Below are 26,290 nucleotides of genomic sequence, written 5' to 3'. Positions count from 1 at the left end.
AGCTTCTTCCCTGTGAAGTCTTAGAAATACTTTTCCAGCATATCCTGCCACTAAAAGTATCATGTATATTTTGTTTTTTAATCTGAGAGATCCATAAGATCATATTGAAAGCCTAGTCTTTATGTCCTTTGCCTCCCCTTTTCCAAAATTGAAAATTGTGCAAAGATCTTTAACTTTTTCTTGATTTGTAGCCCTTACAGCAAATTGGAGGGTCCTGCCATATAACAATGGACCTCTGTCATGTGTTGTCTACTTGTTGAATATAGATTTGTGGTTTCTTGAAATCCAACTCAAAGTGTTTGACCTACCACAGGAAAATCCTTTTGTGAGTAAGAAGGAATCCACAGATCACTTGCCAGAGAGGTCTTGCCTCAGCTGCTCTCAACTTTGTTATCTTGTGAAGAAGCTGACAAGCTTGGGTGAGACACTGTTTTGCTATCCTCCTTACAGAATTCAACATTCCTCTTCTAAAATAATATGAATTGATTAAGATCAATCTCATAACTGAAGAAAATTGAAATTGATATGTAGACAAATAATAATTCTTAGTAACATAATATGTGATTAAATTCAAGGACTGCATGATCATTTCCCTCAGAGTCAGGAAGTAAATACTACTAGCTGGGATTACACTTAGTCCATATGTATAGAACCTTGAATCTGTGCTTTCTACTGTTTGATAAATCTACAAATTCCCAATTTTATATATTAGGTTTATGGAATTGTTGTAACGATTCAGTAGATAAAGCCCAATTAGTGGTTGTGTCATTTTTATTTATGCTTTCCATAGCAGACAAGTATAGATAGCAAATACTCCACACCAGTTTGAACTTGGTGAATATTTTGTGCCTACATGGATGATTTGCTGCTATCAGCACTTTATCCATCAGGGAATATAAAATCATTGCATCCCTGAAACTAAAGCAACCTTGAGGATCCTGCTGTAGTGCAGCATTAGGGTTATTTGAACCCTTTTCAGTACATATATTTTATTTAAGTTTCAACTGATTACATTTTATTGGAGGCAAAGACCTTTTTCTTCCCCTTCCTCTTTTTATCCTCCATCCCACAGCTGATTGCAGAGCACTATGAGGACTGTACGAAAGTGGGTTTTAATTCAGATATTTCAAGGTGAGTTTTATATATGTTAAGTACCATTTTAGTATCATATAAGTCTTCTTTCCGTGGGTCTTCTCAGGAGTACTAACTTTATCTAAACTCCCATTTTTCATATTTGAACTTTGATTTTTCTTTGGAGATAAGTTTCAAGTTGAAATGTTAACAATGAGAATGAATGAGAGGAAAGGGCAGTCTGTGTTTCAATACTGACTGATATCATATCAGGAGAGATATAAAACAACAACAACAACAACAAAAATACCACACATTGTAGTAAATATCTCCATTGGCGTGGATGACCATATATGTCATCAAGGGATTGTCAATTTCTAAATTAATTATGAGAAGAGATACAACACTAAAGCTGACTGATGGTAAATTGTGAAGATGCAAAGTCTCTGATGGGTCATGAAGTTATGTCATTAGGATCATTAGTTATCCATGTACTGGTAAATTCCTTAAGTATCTATTTCAGACAAATATTTCTGTAGACTACAGGCACCCTGGATAGAGGGATGATTACTCCTCATTTTTGCATTTCCAACATTTGCTTCAAAACATGTATTAAACAAATATTTTCCAAATCAACAAATGGGGATATTCTAAGTAACGAATATATGGACTTTATTGGGAGGATCATTTGATTTAATAAGCTAGTAGTACATACCTCTCTCCATTCTCATTTAAGTTAATAAAAGGTGTTTAGGATGCTGTTTAAATAAAACCAAGCTTGGAAATAATGTTCAGTGTCATGGAAGTTTTAACTTTTTTAGAAACTTTTTAAGTTTGTAGAGTCAACAATTAATGTGTCCTTAAGTGCACCTCCCTCAACCTGTCACAACACTTCCTCTATAATAAAATAACATTTTTTAAAATAATGCATTTAAGTTCTTTGTCACAACAACCCATTCTCAGCTTCTCTCATGAATGAGACAGAAGAACAGACTGAGATACTCATGTGCTGTTTGCCATTGCTTAAAGGAGAATCTCTTATAAGTACTAATCAGTGCTAAATTTCTCAGGCATTTTAAACTGAATTTAAGCAAGAAAAGATTTTAAAATGTTATTTTACATTTTTACATAATTAATATTTTGGTTCCTTTCCATTCCCTCTGTTACTCACGTGTCACTTTCAGCATTCTCTCCTGGTATTCAAATCATAGTCTCAAGTGTGCCCAAGATCTCCTGGATCCAGTGAATCTCCCTATCTCTCCTTGTCCCTTCCGTTCCTTCAAGTCTCCTCTTCAGTGAAGTCATTCTCAGTTCCATTCTTTCCCCCAAATTACTCCCTGCTCTTTTTGAGTGTCTGTAATTCTTTCAAATGTCCACCCAAAGCTTAAATTCTCCATCTTCCCTTTCACCCCAATTTCCTCCAGTTAAATTTGCATCCCACTTTCTACTGCCTAGACTGTCTGAATACCTCTAGTTCCCTTAGTCTGTCTCAGTGGTGAAGATCTTCCCTTGCTTCGCAGCCATTCTTTTCCTCTCCTTAGTATTCTCATTCTTTCCATGTTTCCTCCACAGTGTTTTGCATATTTTCTGTTCCTCTCATTTTCCACCAGTAACTCACAGTCTTCCTCAAATTATTCAAGCCCCTTACAAGTACTGGAACATAAACTATCATATTATTAGTCTATTTAGAAATAGATTCAATTTACAAACTGCCATGAATAAGACAGGTTTTAGCTTCATCATTGGTAAGATGACTTAATTTTATGCTTTATGTCTACTTAATATGCACACAACATTTTACAGATTTGATATTTAAACCAAGCTCATTTTCAAGAGAACTTGAGATAGTAGAGAGAAATTACAAACATTTAGGAAGCACAGTCCATTTTCTTAGTAGTGTTTTACCATTTAGTTAGCAAAGCATAATTAAACAAAGATAAACATTTTATTTAACAAGATATTCAGTTCAAAACAATATTCTGTACAAATTTTAAGGGGTGAAGGAGAAAGATTGCATGAGTACACAAACATGGTATTTGAGTGCACATAACACATAGTATTAATGACATTCTGAGATTTTGTTTCCACATTAAATAAAATCCAAGCTCACTGCTCTAAGACTTTGTGGACTGCCTTCATTATAGTTGCCATATTTTAACAATTCTTGCTCTTATACTTATTCATATATTCCCCAAATGATGCTAAACTACGAAAAGTTTCTTAGAGGAAATGAGTTTTGAAGGCCCTGCAGTAGATAATGACCTTGAAAAAAGTTATAGCTAGATAATAGTTGTTGGCTTGGCTAAAGAGGAGAGATCACAGATTATGAATTAAAGAGAAAGGCATTTGCTAGAAACAGCTAATTAAGGACCTTGTATGCTAGGCCTCAAAGTTTAGTTTCTCTAGAGTTCAATATGTAACAAATGAATTTTTTTATTTTCAGTTGTTGTTGTTGTTTTGTTTTGATTATTGTATATACTGTTTTTCAAAATAATTAGTATTTATTTTCCAACACCACAATAAGTAAAAGTAGTCCATAAGAAAGTAAGTAGTGGTTCGACAGATAATACATTTGGATATGCATTATTAAAAATACTTTTTTTCTGAATAAAAAAATAGAGGTGGGGAAGCTGTCCTTATGTCAAATCTGACTCATTTTAACAGTTCCTCTTGAAAATTAGCAGCTGTAATTAGTGGAAAATTTTAAAGGTGCAATGTTGTAGTTGTCAGCTCTAACAAGTTTTAATTATACTTTTTATTTTAAAGCGATCAACTTTAAAGAAGTTGAATTTTTATTATTTCCAGAAGAAAAGCACAATGACATAGTTAACATGTTAGTTGCAGATCTGTTTCAAACATCATTTGATTTTATGGAATGGGATTGCTTCAATATTTTCAACACCGTGCTGGATTACAGGCCTTCAAGATGTATAATGATTATCCAGTAGACATAACCCTCCTACTTTCGCTAACTTATATTTGTTCTTGACATATTTACATATTAATTAAATCATCCCATAAATCAACATAGGTTTCCTATTCAATAAAAAAATGGTCAATTTTAGCACTTGAAAATCAATCATAATAATATGTGGAAAATAAGTGTTAATTGGGATATGTGTTTCTTGAACATGTTATCAAGAATTATAAAATTTTCCCTCAAAATTTTATAACCAGAATATTAAACAAAATGTCTTGAAAATAGTGAATTATCATTGAAATACTCTTCTAAAGCAGACTATTCATTATAAATTACAAGAAAAAATTACTTGTTATCAAGATAGAAATGACCATAAAATAAATTGTTTACCAAAAACAGTCTTTAAATATTATAAATCTAATTTAAGTCGATTAAAATTATATGAAGTGTTCAGTTGATGAGAAGTTATTTGGGCTTTGCATGTGAAATTGTGATGTAAAATTTTTTAGGTGGAGCCAGCACCGCGGCTCACTAGGCTAATCCTCCGCCTGCAGCGCCTGCACACCGGCTTCTAGTCCTGGTCGGGGCTCCGGATTCTGTCCCAGTTGCCCCTCTTCCAGGCCAGCTCTCTGCTGTGGCCAGGGAGTGCAGTGGAGGATGGCCCAAGTGCTTGGACCCTGCACCCCATGGGAGACCAGGATAAGTACCTGGCTCCTGCCTTCGGATTAGCAGGGTGCGCTTGCCACAGCGAGCCGGGTGCGGCAGCCATTGGAGGGTGAACCAAAGGCAAAGGAAGACCTTTCTCTCTGTCTCTCTCTCTCACTGTCTAACTCTGCCTGTCAAAAAAAATTTTTTTTAGGTGGTAGAATTGCTCATAATTGAGATACAATATGCAAATGATTACAATTTTTTTAAGGCTTATTTTCATAGAATACTAGAACAAGAAATGATCTTGGAGATAAACTCTATTCACCTTCAATGAGGAAGTGAAACATAGAATGATTAAATGACATGTAGAGTCAAAGCTACTTAAAGGTAGAGTTAATACTAGAATTCAATTCCCATTATTTTTCCATAGGCTTATAATTATCTTTGTGAATGCGGGATATACAAACACATTTGTTCTATTTTTGTTAGTTTAATAATACATTTACAAACATATACAACACTTATTTGGTACCAGGAACTGTTCTAAGCATTTTACATGTATTAATTCACTTAGTCTTCATAATAATACTATGAGGTAGATATCTATTCTCTACATTTTACACAGGGACACATATAATTTAATTAGCTTGCAGAAAATCACACACCTAATAAGTGGTGGATGATTTAAAATCAGACAGTCTGCCGTCCTAGCCTATACTCCAGCATCTTAGACTAAAATTCAAATAAGTTCATCTGTCCCAGGCAGTTAATAGAGTTAATATTTGAGATTATAGCATTTTATGATTTTGATGGTTTTTAGTCCTGAAAATTAATGATTATCTCAATTTTGATGTCAAATACATGTAGCAATAGCTTTAAGTGAATGATTTTGGTACAATGCTTGTGAATCCCTGAATGAATGATTTGTCTAAAGTCATCAATATTGTTAATAAAGAGAGTGCAAAATGGATTTCTATGGAATCCTTCAGTTAATTGTGTATGGGGCAATTTTCATTTATTTTAAAATTAGAATATTAAATCAAAAGTTTACTTAAATGATGCCTCTATGAAATGGATTTTTTGTTAGCATGGTAGTATTAGCTATCAACTAATTATTTTTCAAACACTTGATAATGACTGTATAAGCAGTTGATTTTACATTTTCTCATTAATGTGTAGCACATAAAACAGAAATAAAAAATCTTATTTGCTAGCTTATTTTAGCGTGTGAATTTAATTGCTACTTTGAAAGTAACATTGAGCAAAAATATGCCCTTTAAGAGATACCATATTTGGATAGGTTGACATACCAACATATTGACACACTAGGAAAGAAATAAGTAACTATAAATGCAAACCAATTATAGTAACATTATGTACTGAATATGGAAAAGGTAAAAAATGTTTTTTAAAACATCTATTTTATTAATTTGAAAGAGGGAAAGAGAGAGAGGAAGCGACACAGATCTTCAATCCGCTGGTTTACTTTCCAAATGTTTGCAATGCCTAGAGCTCTGCCAGGTCAAAGCCAGGAGCCCCGAACTCCATCTGGTTATCCCATGTGGGTTGCAGGGGCCTAAGCACCTGGGCCATCTTCTACTGCCCTCCCAGGTGAATTTGCAGGGAATTGGATTGGAAACAGAGCACTTGGGACATGAACCGGCACTTAAATATGGGATGCCCACATCAAAAGTGGTGGCTTAAGCTGTTCTGGTAAAAGAAAAATCTTGATGCACAAATATCTGTTTAAGGTTACTGTTTTATGTATAATAATATAGTAAGTTCTGAAAATTACCATAAAAATTTAAATGTTACAATATTAGAATCTCACATTGACTGTATTTGTTCATTTCTTCTCCAATACAAGTAAGAGACAATTTCAAATGGTTAAAAGCTGACTCATAAGATTTAAGGATGAATCCCCCTTTCCCTTATTTTAGGGATAAAAGAGATTAGGTGCAAGTCTGTGTATTGTACCAGGAAAAAAAATCAAGGATTCTGTTTCTGTTTCAGTGCTTAGTGGCTTTTACTAGTGATTTAACTAAATTTAGACTCACAGAAACTTTTTCTTCATTAGTATTAGTTTTTATAAAAAGTTCTTGTAAAAGATAATATAAAAATAATTCATCATCACTCATTAAGACTGTATCCAGCACTGTGGGGGACTTAGAGGTGAAGGGGTAAGTCTGCACAAACATAGGAATAGATTTTGTAAACTGTAGCAGGCAATGTACATCCGTACTCTGACCATATATTCAGAGGAGGAAGAGGCAATATGGACTGGGAGTAAAAAGAGAAGAATTAAGAGTGAAATGATAATTGGATATGGTAGAACAACAGTAACTTGCACTGTTTGATTCTGTATCACAGGTAAATGTAATTATTCATAGTATGCATGCATTTATGATATTGCATAAAGCCAGATAGTGTCAAACTTACACAGTTGTCTATTAGGATATTCGTGCTATATCCTTCAGTTTCCTGTCTGAAGTTTTTGAAGAATTAATGATTTCTATCATGCATTATATTCTTCATACTATCCGTATATGGATTATGATGGTGGTATATGAGAAGAACGTGGTGAGTACTCCGTAATTCTATTGAGCCTACCCAATACACTAAAAACTGTCAAGTAGGTAGTTGCATTGATGTATTACTTCTGTATAATTTTGATGTCTCAGACACACTACATTTATTTATCAGAGCACCTATTCTCAGTTTATTGGGATTATATAATGTTTGATGAAAATAATTATATTTTAAGATACTATTTATTTATAACTGTAAAACTGATTTTTTTCCCTCTCAGAGAATGTAAGGCAGTGTGATCTCTAATTTTGAAAGAGCGATATTTTTCCTTGAATTAACAAGTTACCAATCTCTTTAAAATATTCACTACCTAATAGTTTCAAAATGTAATGTCATAAATTAGTACTCATTACTAGATGATTTAATAATCAATTTTCCTGCATCATTTCACTTTATATATTTTTGTCCCATACCTATGAACTGACTACCTCAGCTATCACTCACTGTCCTGGATATACATATACCTCAAGATTATTGACCACTTAATCTAGATCAGCACTGTCCAAGAGAACTTTCTGCAATACCAGAAATTCTATAATCTGTGCTGCCCAACGATTTAGTACTTAGCCACAATTGACTATTGAACATTTGCAAGTAGGGAATTGAATTTTTAATTTAATTTAATAGATTTTACTCATAAGAACTGCTAGTGGACTGTATAGGCCTAGATGCTTATAGTCTGCACATGATTGTATTGTGGAAAATATAATTTTCTTTTTTCTTCAGAAGTATAATACCATTGCTTCTAAATTTTTATTCTTGTGCTATATGTAATATCAAGTATTGATGAAAAGCAATTTGATCTTGAATAGCATTTGTCTTTATCTTCCAGAATTGTCAGTTAATAGGAAGAATTCATGCAGCGCTTGATCACAGTTTCCTAGAGCAAGTGCCAGTTATAATGAGTGTGAAATATTTCTGGTTGTGATAATTTATTTCATGATCTCTCTTAAGGAGCTAATATCTCTAAATAGAAAAAATGAAATCTTTCAGCATTTCTAATATTATTGTAATAGTAAGAAATTTTCTGGATTATACTAATGTTTATCAGCTATGTAGAAAATATAATTTAACTAAAAAGAAGTAATGGTCATTTTCCACCTATTTCATATTCTAGTTCAAATTGAAATCATTATAATATAAGTTATAATTATAAAATCCAAAAATATTTGGGGAGGCAAAGTCTCACAAATAATTTGTCATAAGTACCTAATAAAAATACTGTATTTCATTTCTTTCATAATCTCTTTTCCAAAATCAATGTGAAACCAGATTTGAGAACATAAACTTAAATATTTGAAAATCTTCATAAATAAGCAAGATTGAAATTTTGTTATTCATAAAGAGTTCAATAGCTGAATTAATAAAATAGCAATGACTGAAAATCCCTAAACAAAAATGTCTTTTTTGGATGTATATAATATTTATTTGAAAATGCAGTGGTGTGGAACATAAGTGAAATTATTGCATTTCAGAACTGCCTTAATGTGAGAGTAACCACAACACACCGCTTGCGTTTCAACTATTGCTTGATATAGTGGCATTTTCTTTGAATTTATTTGTTTGTGCACATACACACATACACACTAGGGCACACATAGAGATTATTATTTTAAGCATAAAAATGAAACATCTCTTGGTTATTCCGCAATTAGTGTTTGGCTGATGTTTGCTTGGCAAAAAAAAAATACCATATACAATGGTGTAGAGGTAGAACTCTTATATTCTAGATATCCCATTTGATGACTTCAAGTCATTTTGAGGTTAATGCACTGCTTGATTTTTACAAAAAATAAATGTATCACATAATTCATTTTCTCATCTGTTAGTATATTGCCACATAGAAAGAATACTCGATTTTTACTTGCAGTGAAAATACATGGAGAATACTGAATGAAGGCTAACAATAAAAGATATTACTTTGAATTCTTAAATAAACCCTAGTGGTGTTTGTGGCTTCCCAAATTGGAAAACGTCATAGAAAGAGAAAAGAAAACCTTTAAATTGGAAGAATTTATAATTATTTTGAAAAGGTGCTGTGTTAGTTAATCCATTTATATATTTTGTTTGCTGATAGTAGGAAAAACTGTTCTGCTAAGAACAACTAAGTGTACTTTGTAATGAAAATAATTACAGGTGGCTGGCGCCATGGCTCACTAGGCTAATCCTCCACCTTGCGGCGCTGGCACACCGGGTTCTAGTCCCGGTTGGGGCGCCGGATTCTGTCCCGGTTGCCCCTCTTCCAGGCCAGCTCTCTGCTGTGGCCAGGGAGTGCAGTGGAGGATGGCCCAAGTGCTTGGGCCCTGCACCACATGGGAGACCAGGATAAGTACCTGGCTCCTGGTTTCGGATCAGTGCGGTGTGCCGGCTGCAGCGCGCCGGCCGCAGCGCGCCGGCCGCGGTGGCCATTGGAGGGTGCACCAACGGCGAAGGAAGACCTTTCTCTCTGTCTCTCTCTCTCTCTCTGTCCACTCTGCCTGTCAAAAAAAAAAAAAAAAAAAAAAAAAAAAAGAAAATAATTACAGGTGATGGTGATGATAGTGAATAAAATACACTCTCACTAGAAAAATTTAGAACTGTGAATAAAACAAAATGAATAAAATAATAAACAGTCCGAATTGTTGTAACGTATGCCTATTGTTTTCTTTGAGTGTCAGTATAACTTTTTTCTTGGAAGAAAGAAAAAGGTTAAAAACAAAAGATTTGGAGACTTAAGGCTCTAGAAAACATTTCTAAAACACTTACTATGTATTTGGCATAGTGCCATGTGGTGCTAAGTTAAATATAAAGGCTTAGTAATTTTTAGGGTATATTTCAAATGATTCTGGCTTTCAGATTGGAAAATTATAGTATGAAATATAATGATTTAGCAGTCATTTCAATTTAAAATGTTCTTTATGAATAAACAGTTCTATACCTAAATTATTATTTTTGAAGAACTAAATCTTCAGGTGTTGTGTAGCTTATCACAGGTGGTAGAGTTCCCTTAAAAGCATTCAGTTTTAAAATCCCATATTTGTACACATTCAAACGAGTTAATAATATTGAAGCAGAACCCACCAAAATTTCTCAAATGTAGCAAGGTGCTTTGAAAGCCAAAATTGAGAATTTTCTGCTTTACATTAATAACATATTAAAGATTCAAAATGTGGCCTATGTGTACAAGGAATATTCAAAAAGTTTATGAAAAATGTGTGTTGTCTTTTAGTTCCATTTTTTTCACCAGCTCTTTGAAGCAAACTCTCATTCTAGTTTATGTTTCAATTGTTTTTCTATTCATTAAGGAATTAATGTTTTCGCTTTAAAGTTGTCATCTGGTTTGCTGTGGCTTTGAGATGAAACAAAACAAAAAATACAGAAATGATATTTAAATGTGTGTAAGAGTATACGAACTAAAAGATGGATATTATTGAATCTTTAGGCTGAGATACCTATTATAAGACAGTTCAAAAGTTGCTATGTGATTTTTGCTTAGTGGTCCGTAATGCATAGCTACTTGGTTGTGGATTATGTCACTTCAGAGACATAACAGGAAGAGCTTTATTTTTTCCCTGAGTGAATGAATGCCGCTATTAAAGATGAAAATAGTCTCCTGTTCTTCAGAACAGTAGGTTGATAGATACATTTTTCTTTTCTTTTAAAAAAGTTTTTATTTATTTTAGTTTATTTGAATTTCAGAGACAAAGAGACACAGAGAACTCTTCCATCTACTGGTGGACTCCTCAAAGTCTTGTAGCACCTGGGGAGGCTGAATCAGGCCAAAGTCAGGAACGTGGAGCGCAACTTTAGTCATGACCTGCTGCCCCCTAGAGTGTGGGTGAGAAGGAAGCAGGAATCAAAAGTAGAGCCAGGACTCTAACCCAGATATTCCAATGTGAGATGCTAGCATCCCAAATGGTGTCTTAATATTGTACCAAACGCCTAACCCACTGTTCATTATCTGTTAACTAATATTTTAACTTGATTAGTTTTTCACAATATCAACTGGGATCTTGTTTTCAGCCACTATTTCCTAGATTTGGTGGTGTAACTTATTGGCTTTTAACTATTGATGTTATTGCATCATGAATTTGATATATTAGAAGTTGACACAAATAAAATATATTAAGTTATGCAGAAGTATGCATCTATAAATGAGAATAATCTGATAAAATGCTTTGAGTAGATATTCAATTAATTCTTAAATTTAGGAAGCTGAACAATCAACAGTAAAATTAATTTGTATTTCTACACAGATAATTTAAGCATTAATATTGTGAATGTAATATCACTTATTTCTTCTGGGTAGACCTGTGTTTTTTTTTTTAATTCATCAGTACAAGAGTTACTAAGAGTTTTCATTTCCTTTATATATCTAAAACTCAAAATAGGCTATTGAGCAAATACCCACTCAACTCACAAATTATCCCAAAGATGCATATTTTAAGAAACCATATTTTGTCAACAGATGAGTTGAATTGTCATACCTGAACATTCTTTTATCAAATAGCACCTTTCCTAATCCCTCAAGTTCTTTGATTTCATGATGTCAAAATACCTCCATCATTTCACAATTTAGTCATAGATGCCAAGTCCATTAGTTTCTGTTTCTGTCTGTCTCTCTTTTGCAAGCACTTTCCCCCCTTTTTTTGTTTTTGTTTTTGTTTTTGGACAGGCAGAGTTAGAGAGAGAGAGACAGAGAGAAAGGTCTTCCTTTTCCTTTGGTTCACCCCCCAAATGGCTGCTACGGCCGGCGCACTACGCCGATCCAAAGCCAGGAGCCAGGTGCTTCCTCCTGGTCTCCCATGAGGGTGCAGGGCCCAAGGACCTGGGCCATCCTCCACTGCCTTCCCGAGCCACAGCAAAGAGCTGGACTGGAAGAGGAGCAACAGGGACAGAATCTGGTGCCCCGACCAGGACTAGAACACAGGGTGCCGGTGCCGCAAGCGGAGGATTAGCCAAGTGAGCTGCAGCGCCGACCCAACCGCTTTCCCTTTACACATGGATACCTTTGGCTAAGTAATTTACACCTTCTTAAAATATGATCTTAAAGAATTTTTAGAGTGTGAAATTTATGACTATTTGATGGAAATACTAATATATAAATTAGTACCTGTAAGATACTCACGTATCACCTAGATTGAATAAAATAACTGATTTAAAATCACTTAGAGAAATTAAAATTCTACACCAAATGCAAATTATCTTTCAGATTTTTAATTTATGATTTATGATAATCTGGTAGTGGTTGAAATATATTAAAATAATTATTAGTACTGAAATAATCATAATTAAAGTCACATGCATTTGTTCATATGTACTTGACAAATAATGTTTTTAGCATACAAAATATGTCTCTGGTTTGATTAATCTGTAAAGCTGTATTTCAAATGTTCCCCAAATCATATATCTAAATACCAAATAATATAGAAAATATAGAAAAGTGACTTTCACAAATGGTCTTATAAGTGATGTTTGAGCACTGATTAACAGATTTTGAAACTCTGTTAGAGAACACTGCACTACCTGTTGAGGAGTGTTAGAATGAATCAACAAAGTTAAGCATTTTGGACACAGAGGCAACATGGTTGGAATCCACTTCTCAGGGAAGATTAGATCCCAAAGTGAAAATTAGACATGTACAAAAATGTGTACAATAAATGAGCCCTTTGTGGAATCAGATTTAATGAAAATACTAGTTGTACATAAATAAAGTACCTTATTAAAATTTTCACGGGCCGGCGCCGCGGCTCACTAGGCTAATCCTCCACCTAGCGGCGCCGGCACACCAGGTTCTAGTCCCGGTCGGGGCACCGGATTCTGTCCCGGTTGCCCCTCTTCCAAGCCAGCCCTCTGCCGTGGCCAGGGAGTGCAGGGGAGGATGGCCCAGGTGCTTGGGCCCTGCACCCCATGGGAGACCAGGAAAAGCACCTGGCTCCTGGCTCCTGCCATCGGATCAGCGCGGTGCGCCAGCCGCAGCGCGCCGGCCGCGGCGGCCATTGGAGGGTGAACCAACGGCAAAGGAAGACCTTTCTCTCTGTCTCTCTCTCTCACTGTCCACTCTGCCTGTCAAGAAAAAAAAAAAAAATTTTCACTGTGACACCTCAAATTTCAGAATGTGTAGGAATTGTGTGTGTCGAATAGGGGCAACCGAATGCTCCTGAATCACTCTTCTTGCTGTGGTCAGTCCCCTTGAAAATATTGGGCTCATCAGTTGCTCCAGTTTGTCTTTCTCCCAGTGTGGCTATGTTTCACATTTTCATGTCCTAGATCCCTAGTGTCAGCCTCAAAAACTTTCTTATTGTTTACCCAGGCTGTTTAAGAAAATTTACCTCTGCATGAGAACAAGAGCATCAAAGTGGTTGTTGAATGGTATATTTTTTACTCCATGAGTCATTAAAATAATCAGAATATGGGAGTTTAGTGGAGTTAAGATAATGAGCAGCATACAGGTATTTCTTATGTTCACTAATACCCAGCTTTTTCATTCTTTTAAAGTGTTTTATTATAGTATATAAATCACTCATTCACATAGAATTAATTTAAACATATCACAAATGAGGGGCAGGTGTTGTGGTGCAATGGATTAAACCAACTGCCTGTGATGCCAGCATCCCATATAAGTGTTAGTTTGAGTCCCAGTTGCTCCACTTCTGATATCCAGCTCCTTGCTAATGTGCCTGGGAAAGCAGCAGAATGTGGCCAAGTGTTTGAGTCTCTGCCACCCTTGTGGAAGACCTGGATGGAGTTCCAGGCTTCTGACTATGACCTAGTCCAGCCCTGGCCTTTGTAGCCATTTGGGGAGTGAACCAGCAGATGGAAGATCTCTCTCACTTTGTCTCTCCTTCTCTTTTATGACTCTGCCTTTCAAATCAATCAATTAATCAATTATCTATCTATCTATCTATCTGTCTATCTATATCACAGCTGGAAATGCCACTATAATTGAAGGAGAATGTAACAAGAACATCAAGGAAATTATGCCTTGGAAATCTGACAGATCATTTGAACATCACTTTTGTGGTTTGAGACTTTTAGAATTATACATATTAGAGGTGCAGCGCTCTTACCTATTCATCCTTCTGAATTAAATTCTTCATAGATTATAAAATGAACCTGCAGGTTTGATTTTCATATCTTTATATTTTTGAGGTGCTTATTTTGTTTCTATTTTTCTCTTATTATCATTATTATAGCCCTATAAATACAACTATTGCCTATCCAACCACTAGATACTGCCAAAAAAGGGCTTCACTTACATAGTAAAGCTTCTATTGAAACTGGTAAATATTTTTAAATCTCTCCTTTCATTTTGCTTACTCTATCAATCTCCAAACTAACTTCAGTCTATAGTAGGAATGCTTTGCCAGGGAAGGATTAGGGAATTTAAGATTATCTTATTTTCTCATAAGGAAAGATAAAAATTAGATCCAAGTAAATGTATGTGTGTAGGCATATTTTCCCTGAGTACTTGAGAAAAATTTATCATGCATCCATAAAACTGAGAAGTGACTATATTCATATTTAGCAACTTATTTCTCTACTGGTCATTCAAGGAATTATAGTCTGCATTTTCAAGGAAAACCCTTTTAATTTTAAGGATAATAAATTTTCAAGTGATAAATGTAAGAGTTGGAGTGAAAATCTGGGGGTTGAGGTTATTTAATCATGTATGTTCACATTTGGTAGAAGCAGTGTTGAGTTCAAAAATGGTTGAACGGTGAATTAAAGGCCAGCTAGAATATTTACATTATCAAATATAAACTCTAGGAGGACCAATTTTTTTGAGGTTCTCTGTTTTTCTGTTTTTTTTTTTTTCTTTGTATGTTCCTTTTTATGTTTTAAAGGAATTTATTAATACACTAGGTTCTCAGGGTCACAGCAAATGCATGATAATTACTACAACACAATTCTCATCAATTGTCATGTTAATGTGATATTAGTGCAAAGAGAAGAGATTCCATGTAATTCACAGATACAATTCTACAGATATAATGAGGAGCAAGATTATTTGTCTGTTTTGTTTACTGATGTACTCTCAGGGCCTAGAACTGTGCTTGGCACATAAAAATTGTTGTGTAAACATTTGGTACATGAGCCACTTCACCTTCATGAATTCAATTCATCTGAAAGTAATTGCTAACTAGAAGTTAAATATCCCTTGTAGCTTGACAATACTTTATTTGATGATGATAATAAAGGTAGAGTAGAATTAGAGTGGAATGGGAGAACTCCTTAAAATTAGGTCACTTTCTAATTCTTTTTCTTGCATAGAGATATTGCAACATGCATAGAGTGTTTGAAAATATGGTTTATAGTACTCCTTTACCAGTTGTAATATTGTGTAATACCTAAGGGTAAGATAAGAATAGAGTAGTAGTTTTAGTTCCAATTGTCGCTGTCCCATTTTTGTTTTTGCTTATGTTTGCATGGTATTTATAAAACTACATACATAGACACTCATATTCAGATGTCCTAGATTCACAGTGAATAGGACACACACATATGTATGCATATTAACTCACAGTAAGTGTCAGTGGTGTGTTTTTAATCTCACACTCACAAAGTATAAGACCAATAATTCACAAGAGACCTAGTGTTGAGCAGGTTTCTGTATCAGGTAGTCCCAATGCTCATCATTGAGCAAATGATGCTAAAAATACTGTAGCACAGACAACAGTCTTTTTGTGTTGTTTACTAGGATAACGAATGTCTTCAGCATTAGTATTACTCATTATTATAGCTGAAATGTTCTATAAATGGCATCAATGTCTCAACAAAGGAAGATGGTTGGAGTCATAATTGTAATATTATGTGATCAGCATTTATAAAATGAGATGTTTAAAGTTTATCTAGTTTGCCTCTTGCTTCTATTTGGGATCTAAGCCATCTCATTTTTTGCAACATATGTATTTATTCTATTGCTGATTGCAAATAGGACAATTTCTTTTTCTCCCATTTTATGTCTTCCAACATTTGCATATGCACATTTCTGAAAATGCAGACATGTAGCTATGCAGTGGAACACTGAATATGGTGCATTGTCTGTCATAATCACAGCACAGTATCCATAACAAGTTATTTATATCATGTCATAAGTCCTCCCATTTTTAGACCACTACTAAAACTTTGTTAATGTTATTGATTACCAATAAATATTGAGAACTTCCTTAATTAGATATGTATGTGCATTAATACTTTTCTGTAATGGAATTTTAAATGACCATCTGTCTACTCATCTTTTAAAACTGCTGAATGCTTTGATAGCTGCATTAACCCCTATTTAATAATAAAAATATAACATCTGATAGTGTTTAGTGCAGTGCAATATAAATTTCATTTTGTGTTTACATAACATATTACCTATAAATAACATCTAGAAACATATTAGAATGTTTCATGATACTAGAGATTTAAAATATTTAATATATCATACTGAAACTATATCAAATCGAGATTTTAGAAAGGAAATGAGAAAAATATTGCTGACTATAAAGAAATAAAATTTTCGTGTTGAATTTCACCACAAAAATTAGAGAATTGAGACACTTGGAAGGATTTCAGTGAGTGAAAAATAATAAAGGAAAAAAGCAGCCAAGAGATTGCTTTTTTTACTAACTTTAAACTCAGTAAAATGTTTTGAAATGCCTGTTTTATTTTTTTAAAAAATTTACTTATTTTTAATTGACAAATAGTAATTGCGTATATTTTGGGGATACAAGGTGAAGTTCTGATCCATGTATTCATCACAGAAAGAGTCAATTAAGCTAATTGAGAAATCCATTACTACACAGGTTTTTTACTGTGGTGAGAACATTAAAAAAATATCCTTTTAGCAATTTTTAAATGTCTAATACAATGAATTTCTTATTTTTAAACTCCATTCAGGCTCTTCTTTTAGTGAGTAATTCCTATGTCAGTTTGTGGATGTTTCATTTTCATATGGACTACCTTCTGCATTCTGTAATCATAAATTCTCAGACTTGGAATTTCTTCTAGCCCAGCTTTCCCATTGAACTCTTGGATGTTGTCTATCAAATTTCTACGCCTAAAACAAATTTCCAGTCTCAACTGGCAGTTCCCATTCTGTATCAGTACCTACAAAGATATGGAATTCACTAGTTCCTGAACCTTGTTTTTCTTCAAAATGCTTTAATGAGCATTTGTTTATCTTGACCTGAAAGTTGCCCCCACCCCAACTTATACCTATTCTCGTTTTTCTAATCTCAGGAAAGAAAACTCTAATTCCCTTTACACATAATAGTTCTTATGTTTAGGTGTTTGTTGCATCAAGCTGTCTCCCAAAGGATTTCTTTTGCTTCAATGCAAACTACCTGAGTCGTCCCTCATATGTCCTTTGTCCACATCAGTTTTTACATTGTTGTACCCAGAACTGAAGATATGGAATATTGTACAAAATATTCCTTGCCAATAAAATAATTACAATTGAAATCCGTAAGATCACAAACAATAATAATTATATTTTGTAATTGGTAACAAATATACTTTTTCTTAACTATTGAATTAAGTTAATGCAAATATTTTGAATTAAATGTTTTAATTACATGTATTTTAATTATTTTGATACAATTAAAATATTCGTTATAGTTCATCTTAATATAAAAATCATAATACTTTTTGCAAAACAGATTTGCCATTATTTAACAGTGCTGATTTCATTAATATTTCACTTGATGGTTTTAATTTAAAACTGAACATTTAGTTAACTATAGTTGACTTCCTAATAATTTTTATTCTTCCTCTTTTCTCCCTTTCTCTCTCTCTCTCTCTCTCTCTCTCTCTCTCTCTCTTTTCTTTGTCAGTATTCTGCGGGTTGATACAAAGAACTGTCACAATTGTGCCTGGTATGGACTTGTTGTCCGGGACGTATATATTTGCGGTCCTGTTAGCATGCGTCGTGTTTCAGTCTGGCGCCCAGGAGAAGAACTACACGGTCCGAGAAGAAATGCCAGAAAACGTCCTGATAGGCGACTTGTTGAAAGACCTCAACTTGTCGCTTATTCCAGACAAGTCCTTGACATCGCCAATGCAGTTCAAACTAGTCTACAAGACAGGAGATGTGCCACTGATTCGGATTGAAGAGGGCACTGGTGAAATCTTCACTACTGGCGCTCGCATCGATCGTGAGAAATTATGTGCCGGTATCATGCTGGATGCCCGTTGCTTTTATGAAGTGGAGGTTGCCGTTTTGCCGGATGAAATATTTAGACTGGTTAAGATACGTTTTCTGATAGAGGACATAAATGACAATGCACCATTATTCCCGGCAACGGTTATCAACATATCAATTCCAGAGAATTCGGCTATAAACTCTCGATATGCTCTCCCAGCGGCAGTTGATCCTGATATCGGAATAAATGGAGTTCAAAATTACCAACTAATTAAGGTGCGTTTGAAAACACTTTGCTAAAAACATTATTTCATTTTTTAAGACAAAAAATCAATCAATATATTTCAAGTTTTGAGTAAGCATTACACCTATTTTTCAGTTTAAACGAAGCATGGTAGATAGAATTCATCAACACAATTTTTGCAAATACATGAGAGGTATGAATTTTTATTGTATATCTACTAGTTTCAAACAGTTGTGCTTCCCTTAACAATCTACTTGGGGTCAATCAAAGAGCTCATCCCATTTAGCTTGCTCAATATCCTACTTTTAACCTGTCCAGTGATGGCTCTTCATAGGTTAGACCTAAACAATCAAGTATCATTGAATACACAAACCTGGCTACCATTCTTCTTATTTTAGATAGGAAGCTTTATATTGTCATTTGAAAATATGCCAAATAAGTTTATTGGGTGAATATAATATTCAATAATTTTTTTAGTTATGTGAGGGAGAGACAGAGACAGGGAGAGAGAGAGAGAGAGAGAGAGCTTTTAACTGCTGACTCACTCTCTAAATGCCCACAATGGCCAGTTCTGGATCAGACTGAAGCTGGTAGCCAGGAACTCAGTCTGTAACTTCCATGTGAGTGGCAGGACCCCAATAACTTGAGCCATCACCATTGCTTCTCTGGGTGTGCATTAGCAGGCACCTGGAGTCAGGAGCTAGAGCTGGGTAGAGAACCTAGAAACTCTGATGAGAGATGTGACTTCATCACTGAAGTCTTAACTGCCAGGCTGAATGTCCACCCCACAGAGCACTTTTACTACTAACATATCTGAACATTCACAGATTAATAATAAACATTTTTCAAGATAATTTCAAGTCAAAACAAGATCTGTAATCACATTTTTGGTCATCAAAGTGACAAAATGTCAGTGTTAAATATTTTCATTGTGTTCCAATACTTTGAAAACACACAATGTTCTTTTGCTGTAAGGGATAACTAAGCCTTTAGGCACAAAAATTCAGGTAATCTGAGGAACCTACTCTGGCTGGATTTGGGTATTGGAGTGAGGAAGGTAGGGGTAAGAACAAATGAAACATTTGATATTCTTCAAAATATGTGCAGAAGGGTCACATTTATCAAGTGAATGTGCATTGTTAGTTACCTGCATGTTGTATGATGTAGTAGAAAACTCAGGATTTGGACCTGTAAATTAATAGAATGCAATTGAAATTGCATGCTATTTAAAGATTTAAAGATCTTTAAATGTCTATAAAAATTGTGCAGATTTCACATAGACATGGCTAGAGGATTTTCCAAACACTAAAAAATATTTTCTTATTCTCCGCCAGACTATGATTGACATGGCTAATGCTAAAAATATTTAAAAACATATGACATAGGCCGGCGCCGCAGCTCATTAGGCTAATCCTCCGCCTTGCGGCGCCAGCACACCGGGTTCTAGTCCCGGTCGGGGCGCCGGATTCTGTCCCAGTTGCCCCTCTTCCAGGCCAGCTCTCTGCTGTGGCCAGGGAGTACAGTGGAAGATGGCCCAAGTACTTGGGCCCTGCACCCCATGGGAGACCAGGATAACTACCTGGCTCCTGCCATCGGATCAGCGTGGTGCGCCCGCCACAGCGCACCGGGTGCGGCGGCCATTGGAGGGTGAACCAACAGCAAAAGGAAGACCTTTCTCTCTGTCTCTCTCTCTCACTGTCCACTCTGCCTGTCAAAAAAAAAAAAAAAAGACATATAACTGTTTTGTCCTAGAGGCTATGAAATATGTGAAAATTGTTCAACTAATGCCAATATGTTGAAAAGATGTATCTGTTTATAAATACATTCAGAAATCAAAGGCTACAGATCTCTTTAACTTTCCTTTTTTATTTCAGTTGCCTGAATTCAGGTGAAAAGCAGATGTGTTTGATTATATGAAGTAAATGCAGATAGAAAAGGGTGAGATGATTTATAAATGAGCATTTGTTTAGGAGAGATCCCTAATCACATCTCCTTATAATCATATGAAATGGAAAAATATGCAGGAGTCAAAAAGATGTGAACCACAATTTAGTTCTTACCCCCTACTACAGCTACTACTTTCAGGCTAATATTTCTTTCTTTCTTTTTTTTTTTTTAAAGATTTATTTATTTGAGAGGCAGAGTTACAGACAGAGAGAGGGAGAGACATAGAGAAAGGTCTTCCATCTGCTGGTTCACTCTCCAATTGGCCGCAATGGCCAGAGCTGGGCCAATCTGAAGCCAGGAACCAGGAGCTTCTTCTGGGTCTCCCACGTGGATGCAGGGACCCAAGTACCTAGGCCATCTTGCACTGCTTTCCCAGGCCATTAACAGGGGACTGGGTTGGAAAAGGAACAGCCAGGATGTGAACCAGGGCCCTTATGGGATGCAGGCACTGGAGATGGAGGCTTAACCTACTACGCCAAAGCGCAGGTCCCAGGCTAGTATTTCTGACCTTTGACTTCTTCAACCATAATATGGAGATGATGATTTAAGTATTACAGGGGCAGAATTGGGAAGAATAAGTGCAAAGTACAGAATAGATATACTTGGGCAGAATATCTTTAGAGATGTTTTAAACTATTCCACTACTCAGAGAAAAGTGTGTAGCAGAGTAGATACTATTTCTAAAGCAACACTGTTCAGTAAAACTTTATGAAATAGGACACAAGTTCTGTTGTCTGTGATATCCAATACCATAGCCACTAGCCACATGCAGATGTACCGAGTACTTCAAATGTGGCTAGTGCTGCTAAGGGACTGAATTTTTAATTTAATTTAATTTTAATAGTCACATGTGGTTAATGGCATCCATGTTGGACACCATAGCCTATAGTAGAATAATTTATTTGGAAAATAAAAATTAAGACTTAAAATGAAAATGGGACCTCATCAAGTGTAAATAAGGTGTTTGGAACAGGGTCTCTCCACCCCACTATCCTGACACTTGTGTTGTTTTAAAATGCAATGCTTTAGTCAAGAAATAACTTTATCATTTCTCCCTCAGGACAGCTTAATGAACTTCCAAGAAATATCTGACTTGTCCTGAAAGCTGCTTAACAAATTCAAACAAAACAATTAAGCCTACCAGCATAATTTTCGCTTTGTTAACATGTGCTTTCATTTGATTTTCTTTTAAAGACTATCAGCAAATGACAAAAAGATAGTCTTACCAGACATTTCTAGATGAGTCTTGGGAATAGAAATGTTCTAAAATTGCTGTTTTAGAATGTGTGATAAGCCTAAAGTAGCTCTATGATATACCTAAAGTACTGGGGCATTTGTATGGACAAATACTATTCTGACTGCTTGTTAAAAATAATGGGAATGGAACACAAAGCATAGCCCTAGGCATGCAGAGGGCCATGACATGGGTGACTTTAACTGAGTGCACTCTGACTTGCAAAAAGGCCCTGTCATGACAGCGGCATGTATGCTATGGGAAAGGGAAAATAAAGAAAAAGAAAAGAACCATGTTTGATTCATCCACAGACTATAGTAAATTTTATAATTTAAAAGTAAGTAGGCCAACCATAATGATTTCTTTCAAAAGACCCGCCGTCCTGCCAAATAGGATGAGAATTTAATTAATATTAGTTTGCTCTACTTTTGTTCAATAGATAAGAATAGCAAAATTACAGTTAGTTGCTACTAACTAGGGTAATATAAAACGTATGTGAAATGTTCAAATAGAAAAGGGAGAGAAGAGGGAAATACAGAGAAAAATTCCTGAGAAAAAATAGGTCAATTTATAGATGAAGGGGTCCTGCTGTTGATAATTTGATATTAATTAATTGAAATTAAAGGCAGTGGTGGAAAGATAATAGACAGTATTAAGTGTGTCAAAGTGTGTAGAATATAAACTTGCATAAGATTTAAAACTTAGAAACTTTATTTATAAAAGTTTGATTAATATATAAATATTTTAATGATTCGATATTTTTTGAAGGTAAGTATGCTTTGGCATAAACAAGGAAAGTAGTATTATTCTACATTTTAAATATTTGGAAAGTGAGTTTCAGAGTGGTAGTGCATTTTTCTTATGATCATATGACTAGTAAATGAGAGAGATGGGAGCCAAAATATGGTTTCAGACCCTTAGAATTGATCAAAAGAGGAACACACAGGAAGATACACTGATAACCGTAGAAGCAGAGATCATATTAAGTTCATGACAAAAGAATGCGTGAGTAGATGAAGGGAAAACAAGGAGAAGGATGGGAACACAAAAATGAAATGCCTTTTAAGTAATTCTGCTTAGTAAAAACTTATCAATGTGACCTTGATGAGGTCGAATTTTCAGCTTTTCCTTTTTTTTTTTTTGCTATGTTTTGCTTGCTTCCTTTATTTTTGGCATTTTTTAATTTAAGGCAAACAGATTTCATGTATTTTATATATACAGGTTTATGAACACAGTGATACTTCCCACCCTGCACTCCCTCCTGCCCATGCTCCCACCCTTCCTCCTCCTTTCTCTATTATTCCCTCTCAATTTTTATGATCTACCTTCAGTTTACTTTATATTCATAAGATTACCTTACACCAAGTAAAGAGTTCAACAAATAGTAAGAAGAAAGAAAAAAAAAAAAAACTGTTCCTCATAGTAGAGACAAGGGCTGTAAACAATCATCAAATCTCAAAATGTCAATTTCTCTCCTATACATTATATTTTAAGCTTTTCAAGCCATCATGCTTCTCTGTAAAGAAAAATGAGTCATCTACTTTTGTAAGCATTTTTGATGATGCCACTCAAAAAAAACCTCAGATGTTAAATCTCTTTGTTTCAAATAGATATTGTAATGAGAATTCCTAATATCATTTTTTCTTAATTTGAACTATGTTAAATATTTATATCTATATACATATATAGAGATACACACTTATCTATATGTGTATGTATACGAATGTATATATACATATATATATATAGAGAGAGAGAGAGAGAGAGAGAGAAACACACACACACTATATCACACATGTTGTAGTATTTGAATAGGCTATTGACCATGAGTGGGAAATTACAGAATTTCTTCTATTTTTTTTATTCTGATGACCTGTTATTTATTAAGTTCTTTTTCATATTCTAAGTCTTGTTGACAGGGAACCCAACATTTTTACAAACAAATATTCCTCAAGCAATCTGACTCAGGATATGTCCATAAACCACAGGGACCTACTTCTTCCCATGGTTGGAACTCACAGAAAATTAGTTTGTGTAATGGTGTTACATACATCTTCATTTTCTACTTGAGATTTCTATGTTCCCTGGCACATATCAGTAGTAAAATTTTTACATTAGCCCAATGAAAATGTGCTTATCGGTTCCCTTGAGGGAGGAATGACAATGTTTCAAAGACTGACAGTTTGTGCTGACAGAGCAAGTAGATCAGTTTATCCTCAGATTGGTAACCCCACTCAAAGCCCTCACCTGTTTCTACCCATCCCATAAGACAGCCAAATCTTTTCTACTACCCTCAAAAATGATCTAATCTGAGACAATCTTCACATAACAAAGCCTTTTGTCCCTTGTTTCTATTTTAATTACACATCTTCTTCATGGATCAAGATCTGCACTTGGATTTATGAAAATAAGATTAGAGTTAGATTTGTTTTGAAATCTTGGGTTAGAAAATCCAAATTATAAAAAATCTCATCCACCATTAAATTTAATGATCTTGATTCAAATTGCTGAGAATGAGAAATCAAATGATACATGGTTGAAACAAAAAAACAAATTTATTATTCTGAAAGAATTAAGATTTCTTTACTGTATGTTACCATAGCTCTAAGTGGCACATAAAATTAGGAGTAAATATGCATTAATATCATTACAGGCAGAATGTCCTATAACAACTAATATGTTCAACAGTTTACAAAGCTTACTTAGTTTTCATGGCTCCAGCATGCTCAGAAGAGTTCGAATATAAAGATTTCCTAATTTTTTCAATTATAAAAAGTTTTCGTTAGAAATTCACCAATTCAGCTTTAAGATTATTATGTATTCTCTGAATTCTATTATGTGCATATTAACATTTTTGATCTATGCTGAAAAGGAAAAGAGAGGACAATCAAATGGTAATGACTATTAGGTCCCTAAAAGCTGGGGTTATTTTCAGAGTGCACCTCCAGCGGGGGAAAAATGACAACATAAAACACATTCTTTTCATAAATGGATCTTTATTAAGGCTGTCAGGTCTTATTAAAATGAGAGTGTGACACTAATAGGATTAAGTAACTTTTGACTTCATTACTATTAACAGAGTCCTGGTTAGAATTCCACTAATGCCTTTTGTTAAATATACCTGTTATTAATAGTCCAACATGCAACAGTATATATTAGACATTTTAGATATCTCAATTGTAAAATATATAAATTGAAGCAATAGAAAACAAATCTGATTAACTTACTGACATCATGCCTCTTAACCTGATATTATCAACTAACTTTAAAAGCACCACTAAATTTTATTATTAGTTGCAGATTTATTGATCTGTTATTTTATTGCTCACCATACCTAAATAAAAATCAATTTTATTCCTGCCCAGGAGAATTACTTAAAAGCGAAAATAAAAGTATATTTATACAGGACAAAATTATTTGTTATAGAATTCTTTCATGAGAACATGGGGTGTGAATACGCAGATCCAGTTGGCTTTTATAATTCTGATCAATACTAATAATCTAAGATAATAAATGTCCCACTGTTGGTTGCTTACCTTGCATAAATTACTCTTTTTGCTACAAACTTTTCTATTTACTATAACTCTATGTTGTGCTGTGGAGACACTCTCTTAGTCAACTGAAATATAATTTTTCATTAGATAAAAAACAATGGGTACATTTCTAAAGGTTTTGTTTCACAGTTGATAACATCATGTATCAGAAAAGATGGTAAAGGCAATAAGGTCATTCTGGAGAAAAATTTATGATTTTGTTTTAATTTGATGGATGAAATAATTTATATAGCAAATTGGGATCAGTTTCTGAAGGATTTTTTGCTGTATCCCAAAATACAGAATGCACATGAAAAATAGTTCTCACTTAAAAATTAAATGCTAAAAAATTTATATTCTCCCTTTGCATTTATCACTTTACAGCCATCTTCACAAAATCAGTCAAGAAAGTGTGAATAATTAAATAATCCAGTGACATAATAATAAATCAAATAAATTGCTTTGACCACAAATTACATTTTACTAGGTCTTTGTTGAAGTGACTTTTAGTTTCTGAATGTAGGTAGAAGTTACCAGAGAAAGAAAAGGACTGGGTTCAAATTAATTAAATAACACAGAACTTAATTTTACTATTTTTGAAATGTCCTTCATTCATTGGTCTTTGCAGGAATTAGATGTTTCCAAATTTTATTCTGAAAATATATGAAAAAATATTTTTATTATAAAATGTTAAACATTAGTTACTGGAAAGCTAAGTGCATCAAGTTAGAATACATGTGAAAATACGCACAGATTTTTTTAGCAATTAAAATGATAAAAGTAGAGATTTTCACATGTTTTTCATTTGCTGTAAAATTAAAGTGATAATTCCAGCTCACCTTCATTTAGAAAATGGTTACATATTTTTAATGTATTGGAAGGATTTTTAGCAGTATTATATTTTAATTGCTGCTTGTATGCATCTCTGTACTTGCAAGTATAGTAAGAAAAGTATCATAAAGTTGTATAGCAGAAAATATAAACAAAAGAATTG

At 34.3% G+C, this 26,290-nt stretch overlaps 1 protein-coding gene across 6 annotated transcripts in view; it reads left to right on the top strand.

Moving 5' to 3' along the window:
* Positions 1-26,290, top strand: part of PCDH11X (protocadherin 11 X-linked) — a 754,441-nt gene that overhangs the window by 31,850 nt on the left and 696,301 nt on the right. For 4 of the 6 annotated variants that reach the window (XM_051827412.2, XM_051827411.2, XM_051827410.2 and 1 more), the window contains exons 2-4: positions 314-419; positions 1,073-1,131; positions 18,031-18,614. The exons of 1 other annotated variant lie outside the window; for it this stretch is intronic. In XM_051827412.2, the coding sequence (XP_051683372.1) occupies positions 1,089-1,131; positions 18,031-18,614 (627 nt within the window). In that variant the 5' untranslated portion in view covers positions 314-419; positions 1,073-1,088. The remainder of the gene's footprint in view (positions 1-313; positions 420-1,072; positions 1,132-18,030; positions 18,615-26,290) is intronic. One more of the 6 variants, XM_002720154.4, reaches the window with a different exon arrangement.

The sequence above is a fragment of the Oryctolagus cuniculus genome, chromosome X, assembly GCF_964237555.1.
Source record: "Oryctolagus cuniculus chromosome X, mOryCun1.1, whole genome shotgun sequence".
In the NCBI taxonomy this organism is placed as follows: Eukaryota; Metazoa; Chordata; class Mammalia; order Lagomorpha; family Leporidae; genus Oryctolagus; species Oryctolagus cuniculus.
The sequence above is the reverse complement of the archived record's forward strand: the minus strand, read 5'-3'. Positions and strand labels throughout refer to the sequence as shown.